Below are 7,561 nucleotides of genomic sequence, written 5' to 3' on the forward strand. Positions count from 1 at the left end.
CCGCAGCGTCGAAAAATAGGGAAAAAGGCGCGGCTTATAGTCCGAAAATTACGGTATATAAAAAAACCTGTCATGAAGTGTTTTTCTCAAAATACCAAACAGATCATGGATTTTAGACATCCCTCATATCCCTCTATTTCACTTCCTGTTTCAAAAGTGCTGATTCTGGGTATAAATGTTTTTTTTTAAGAAAAGGGGGGGGGAGCTTATGCCTGCTCATGTGGGAGAATTCTACGAGATACTCAGCTAAATGCTGCCGTGATTAAACGCCATCATGTTCCAAACCATATCAAGGATTATTTCTGAAACAGTATGGAGCTCAAAGGCTTTCTGTCTTGCCGGTTATACCACAAGGTGAGTTCCTTTTTTTAATTTCCTACTTCTTCACACACATGCTCTCCATTATAGGTTAGCTCTGAGTGTTAGCGATGCTAATGTAAACACCGACCATATTACGTCCGAAACAGCCGGGCATTGTTTCTGATAGCAACGTTTCTGATAAGGCCGTGGGTCCACATTTCAGATATTACGTCATATCGGACGCAAATCTGGATCAGCTCCGTTGTTCCCCCGTTTTTAGAGATTTGGGTACGGAGGAAAAGAGAGAGGGTTTTATTTTCTGATGCTGCGTGAGTTCCCTGACACACCGGGCACACATGTTTATGTATAAAAGACATCAAAAAGTGCATTTTCCATGATAGGAGACCTTTAATCAAGCTAGCGTTTTATTTATTCCTGTATAGTTTGTACATCACAGCTACCACTATTTGCCCATTAACCGTGTGTGTGTGTGTCTCAGTGTGGCAAGTTCAGGTACAGCAGTGTGTGTGGGGCTCTGCGCAGTGTGTGTGTGACGGAGGGTCCGGCCGCTCTCTTCTCCGGCTTCACGGCGACGCTGCTCCGAGACGTTCCCTTTTCCGGGATCTACGTCATGTTCTACAGCCAGGCCAAGGCGGCGCTCCCCACAGGTCAGCAAACGCTCAAAATATATCGTAATATACATTGTTTTTTACATTTTTATTATTTGATTTATTATGTTTGTATAAAGTATTTATTTATTTTTATAGCTTTTTTACTATAAAAATACGTTATTTTTCATTTTTAATTTAGTTCGTAATTCTCTTTTCCACTATTTAAGTATTTGTATTTTAATGTTGAACACACTGCTTCTGTAACAAAATAATTTCCCCCATTGGGATAAATCGATTTATTTGATATTTGATATTTTTTGCACATTTTTACTTATTTTTTATGTTAATATACATTATTATATTTTACACTATTATACATTTACTTTTTTTTGTTTATATAACTATTTAAAATGTGTTTTATTCTAACATGAGGACACTGTTACAAAATTGTATTTCCCTTTGGGTTAAAAAAAATTAAATGTATTTATTCTTTACTATAATTATGAATTCCTTTGTATTAAACCCCTCTCTCTCCTCCCCTCAGAGATCAGCTCCTCCCCCTCCGCCCCCCTCTATAACTTCTCCTGTGGGCTGCTCTCGGGGGTGTTAGCCTCCCTGATCACGCAGCCGGCTGACGTGGTGAAGACTCGGGTCCAGGTGAACACACACCTGAGGACCGCCGAGGCCATCAGACACATCTACAGGGTAACTGTAATTTCATCTGCTTTATTTTATTATTTAAATGAACACAAAACCTAATATCAACCCGAAAAGCCTCCATTGGACTCCTTTGTTTACTTCCTGAACATAATGACATCACTATGTAACAATCATGCTACACATTGTACGTGAAGAGCTTTTTGAACATTAAAGCATGGAGACATGTCACAGTAGAGACGCTACATACTGATATACACCTGAACATCAGCAGGAGAGGACTCTTTAAAGTAGAGACACTACATACTGATATACACCTGAACATCAGCAGGAGAGGACTCTTTAAAGTAGAGACACTACATACTGATATACACCTGAACATCAGCAGGAGAGGACTTTTTAAAGTAGAGACATACTGATATACACCTGAACATCAGCAGGAGAGGACTCTTTAAAGTAGAGACACTACATACTGATATACACCTGAACATCAGCAGGAGAGGACTCTTTAAAGTAGAGACACTACATACTGATATACACCTGAACATCAGCAGGAGATGTCCTCTTTAAACAACCATGTTACCCATTATCATGTTATTTACCATCATGGATCTCTCTCTTCTCTCTCAGGAGCAAAAAATGCAGGGGTTCTTCAGAGGAGCCGTACCTCGAGCCCTGAGGAGGACCATGATGGCCGCCATGGCCTGGACCGTGTACGAGCAGATGATGGCCAGATTTGGACTGAAATCCTGAAAATAAGAAGAAATAAGTGCCTGAAGTACAGACAGTCAGAAGTCACTGTCACACATTTTTTTTATGAAGACTGTGAAATGGATTTCCTTCCAAAATGCACTTCAAGTGAATCAGCCAATCAGAGTGCAGGATTTGCTTGGTTTTTTGACCATGACGGAAATATAGTACAAGATGAGACGAGTGTCCGAAAAAATGCCTAAGACATTTCCTCCAGCGCCTGAAAGTGTTTTGCTTCTACGACTTCTTTAATGTCTTTTATTTGTTTTAACCCAACAACAGATGAAGACCGTGTACATTTGTTTTTAATTTAATGTATTTGTTTGTTTATAAGACTTAAAATGTCACTACAAAAAGAGATGAACATGTTGTACAGGTCTTCTAAATCTTGTTTTATTTTAAGTCATTGTTTTTAGTTTTTATATTTCACCACAACAACAAGAAGTCGGTGTACAATTATTATTATTTCTTTTGTTCCTTTTAAAAAAAGAAAAGTGTATTATTTCCCTGCAACACAGGATGCAAATGTGGTGTCTTTATTTTTTATTTAATTTTTATTTCTTTTTTTGAATCACTTTTTATTCCCACATAACAGTAGTTATTCCCACTTTTCAGTCAAATGTGTTTATATTTGTATGACTATGTATAACTTTCCCTTTAAAATGTGAGTGCTTCTCCCCACTTCTGATCTCAGACTGCAGTAATCATGATTTAAGTCGCATAATGCACTTTAACCCCGGCTGTTATGTCATGCTTCTTCTAACAACGGTGTTATTTATATTCTGACTTAAACTGCACCTAAAACACCCTGATTCTTGTCTGACATTTACTTTCATGCATCCTTCACATGTGCTCTCTTTATGGAGGCTGTTTGAGAAAGTAAAGCACAGTAACATTCATTAGGAGCATGGATCCTGATGTTCCTTGTTATCAGTATATCAGGCTGACCTATGAGTTTCTGCAGATATGGAGCTGAGACTCATGACTGGGTCACTGTGACACGGCAGACTAAACTTCAGCTTATTTTAAATCAGCGTTTCGTCTGTGCGCATGTGTGCAATACCAGGAATTAGCTACACATACACACTTTAGATTTAAAGGCTTTATTTGACCTATATACACAAAAGTTATAGCGTAGTTGTTGGAAGTGTAAGTCCCAGTCTCCTGTAACAATACAATATAGAATATACTCAAAAAGAAATCAAACTACTGCAAGAAGAATTCAATAAAGTAGATTGCAAGACAATGGTCCAGGTACAATGCAGCAATAAGTCAACTATATACAGAAATTAAAGTTAAATACAGAACAGTGTAAATAGACATAATGGTGCAAGCTTTATATATACAGCCTGTGGGTGCAAGCTAGAACAATATATACATGTAATATAGTTACGACAGAAGCTAAAATAAAATAATTTACAGTAAAATACTGTATAATGTAACTGTTCTTTATTTTGTAGGTTATTATAATATTTTGTTTACTGAATTAAAAGAACCAATGCCAAAGTGCATAATCACCTCCTATTGTCTTCGTCCCCCCCCTTACTTTGGTATTCGGTCAAATTTGACCGGTCCTGTTTTAACTGCTATTACATTAACACAAAAACCAATCATCATCAAATTTCCTTGAACACCCTTTCAAACTGTACATATTGTATCAGACTACTGGTATACATGAACAACTGCAGTAAATATACAAAGAACAGACACTGAACATGTATTGCGTGTGCCAGGTGTGGTCCATGTGGGGGGATGGGCACTGTGTGTGCGTGTGCGTGTGCGTGTGCGTGTGCGTGTGTGTGTGTGTGTGTGTGTGTGTGTGTGTGTGTGTGTGTGTGTGTGTTGCTGATCCACTTACTCAATACATGTCCTGATTTATACATATGTTTTAAGCCTTCATATGTGTGTGGATGTCAGCAGCAGATTCTGCTTTTGGCCAAACAGCAGGAAGCGGGAGCAGAACCCATCAATAATCCCATTATAATCATCATTTACTGTTAATGGGATTTAGGAAGTTGGGACATTAGTTTATCGGTTTCCCCCCATTAGACATGTAAATGCAACAGGAAACTAATATCATCTCTTTCCGTCATTAGACATACTGAGTGCCTATTTAAATACGCTCTTACAGCAGAAATATTCATTATGAAAATAATTTGGATAACTAGAAAACGTACAGCATCACCAGCAGTTCTGTTTATTCCCGGCGCCACGACCGTGAGATAATAATAGCTCAGTTACAGAAAACATTAACCTTTCAGATCATATGTTAAGATGGCAGTTAAAGTTGTGTTTTTTTTTCTCATGAAAACATAATTTCAGTGTGGAGCTTTGTCATTATAACATATAGTGCGCCACTTTTCAGTTAGAGGGAGTTTGCTTAACTGAGACTTTGACAGCGGTGCTTACATCATGTGTTTGATTTAGTAACAGTAATTAACTGTATGTCACGTCTCTAAAGTACAAAAGAAACTCAACAGTCAGTCCCAAAGAATGCTTTGCTGTGGTGATGTTGTGGCTTGTTCTTTAGAACATATGACAACTTCAAACACAAAGTCCATCTTTCATGACGCCAGCTGTAACAATTCAGAAGTGGGAGTTTAGGAAGGAGTTGTGGGGAGGAATGTGACTTGATAATATTAAAATTGTAAATGCTTTGAGGTTTTTTATTGTAGTTAATAAGGAGCAACAGTGTCAACTCTCCTCTTTAATCTGAAGCGATGCATCTTGTTTCCCTGATCAATTCAAGTATTCAGGCCTTTGATTACTAAAATCCTTCATCCGGTCAAATGTATAGTTAAAAACTACCAAGATCTAAAAAAAGCTTGTAAAAATGTGGTCTTAAACTTAATAAAAAGTCATATATGAACACTTTTTGGCAGAAAACTACAATGCTGGAGCGTGTGCAAAGGCAATACACTGCCATTACAGAAGACCAAATGAAATGCATTACTTTGAATCCCCTTTCTTTGGGTTTGAAAATGGTTGGGAACACTTAGTATAATGTGTGGTAGCAATTGGAACACAACTTAACCAAATATTAAACTAAGTGTAGTCCTTTTTTGAACATATAATGCCGAAATGTTAGATATTATGGAATTTAAACTGTTCTCATTTGAGTTAAATCATTTGTATTTTCGATTTGCTGGGACCTTTTTTGCATTACTCTCTGCTATATTGACAGGTGACCGTGGTGACCAGCCAGCCAGGGAGGGGTGTTGTTCGTCAGCTGGAGAAGGGGCTCAAAGACGCCGACCTGGTGTCACTGAAGCGGCTCCTGGTGGTTCAGATCTACAGTGCTGCAGAATGGGGCCAGGACAACCCCTCACCTGAAGACACACACACTGACACTGAAGGTAGAGATTTACACACAAACATTCCTTTGTCTCCCCCCTCACCTTCCACATACTCTCCCCCTGCGCTTTCTTATTCATCTTCACTAGAGTTGTGTAGCGGTGCCCCATTTATCACACTGCATGTTTTACCGTTAGTTACATATCTGCAGTCAACACTCAGGACACATTTCACAAATTATAGAAGTTGGCTTCAATCCAAACATTTCCCAATCCTCTCAGAAACTCCATAATGATATGCCACTCTTTGTAATTACACGAAGGTTCAAGTGGTGAGGTCTGAATAAGTGGAGAGTGCAGGGAGTATTTGGATGGAAATGAAGGGGAGGGAAAGAGGAGACGGAGAGAAATAGAAAGCGAGAGAAAAACACACAGGGGGGAGGGAGGAGAGGAAAATGAGAGCAAGTGTAAGAGAGGGTAAACACAGGCAGTGGAGTCTGTGGAGAACATATATTAATGCACCATCTGAAGTATTCATTCCACGCTGATAAACACTGAACTAACAGCAACTTTGTTTTTCTCAGAAGTGTCTGGGTATTAATGAGGCTGTGAGCTTTATCTCACCTGGCACAGTTATGTCAGTTATGTAATCCCGCCTTGTTTGTCTTCACCTCCTCGTGGTTATTTTTGACTCAAATTTAAAGTGAAATACCGTAGATGTGACCCTGTTCTCTACACTAAACTTGTTTGGATGTTGTTTTGGTTAAATAGATCTGCTGTTACAGTGAATGGGATGCCATTTGTGAGTGACATAAAGTATATTAGGACACATTTGTGTTAAAAGCAGATAGTATCCAGTTTTAAAGTAGTTCTACTAGATAATTGTAGTTCTCAGGACGTTTGTTAAGGACCCTTTGGCTTGATTTCAACATCAATTGGGTGTGTTTATTCTGGATAGTAGGAAAACAATCTGTATTTATTTCTTCTGCAGCTACTCTATTTCATGAGTGATGCCTATTCCTGTCTCTCCATTTTCAATAAAAAAGCAATTATATTTAACAAAGAAATGTTTGGAATAGAGCCTTGGAGATGTTGTTATGTTGCTACCACAGTGTGATGATAGTGACGATGCCTGCACCCTCTTAGCTGCTGGGACCAGATCACTGTGTTCCTCCAAGTGTTTACCGCCCTGAGTGGTTCAAACCAGTCTCCAGCTCTTTGATACTACAGCCCACACTCTCTCCATTGTGTCAACAGCAGCGTGCTACGAGACCACTGCTGTCCCACATAAAGCTGCGTTATTAAAAACGGTTCTTTCCACAGTGGAGAAACATTATTGATTCGACCATAACATCTCCAAACACATTGTTATTGGTCGTAAGAGCGTGTAGAAGGCTTCTCTACTTAGTCAGATTCACTAAAAGTATGGGTGTTTTTTGTTCCTGTGTGACAGAGTTGTCAGTTTCAATAGGTATATCCTGTGTTTCCTAATAGTGTAAATCTAGAATGATTGAAATCTGAGACATGGAAACATTTTTTCAGATATTTCATAATTGCAACACAAAAGTCGTATCTCGCAATGTGGTGAAATTAAAGAGACGTTGGTGTATCCGCCCTGTGATTCAGATCTGCTTCACAATTTTTGGGGCTATTCCTGTGCCCATGTAACACCCTTCCACTAAGTTTTCATAAAAATCTGAATGTTGATGACAGACAGAAGGACTTCAAAAAAAACATCCCTGACATATTTTCTTATTATACTCTTCCTTCGCTGTAGTAATTGGCTTAGTAATATATGCAGTTAAACCTATAGGACCATATGATTTGCATGAAAACTATCGCCCTGATTGTGCTCTATATTTTATATCAGTCCGGGACATTAATTTGTGTAAAACCACAAATACTTTGGATGAAGTTCTGTGAGAACATCAAATGGGGTCAGTGCTACAT

The 7,561-nt window shown here is 38.6% G+C and overlaps 1 protein-coding gene across 1 annotated transcript in view; it reads left to right on the forward strand.

Annotated features, from left to right (window-relative positions):
• LOC104950237 (solute carrier family 25 member 38-B-like) overlaps positions 1-3,193 on the forward strand; it is a 3,793-nt gene extending 600 nt beyond the window's left edge. Inside the window, exons 2-4 of the mRNA XM_010776728.1 lie at positions 800-968; positions 1,456-1,616; positions 2,199-3,193. Coding sequence (XP_010775030.1) covers positions 800-968; positions 1,456-1,616; positions 2,199-2,321 — 453 coding nt within the window. The 3' untranslated portion in view covers positions 2,322-3,193. The remainder of the gene's footprint in view (positions 1-799; positions 969-1,455; positions 1,617-2,198) is intronic.
• Positions 3,194-7,561: the final 4,368 nt, after the last annotated feature.

The sequence above is a fragment of the Notothenia coriiceps genome, unplaced genomic scaffold (genome assembly GCF_000735185.1).
Source record: "Notothenia coriiceps isolate Sejong01 unplaced genomic scaffold, NC01 NC01_scaffold00000339, whole genome shotgun sequence".
In the NCBI taxonomy this organism is placed as follows: Eukaryota; Metazoa; Chordata; class Actinopteri; order Perciformes; family Nototheniidae; genus Notothenia; species Notothenia coriiceps.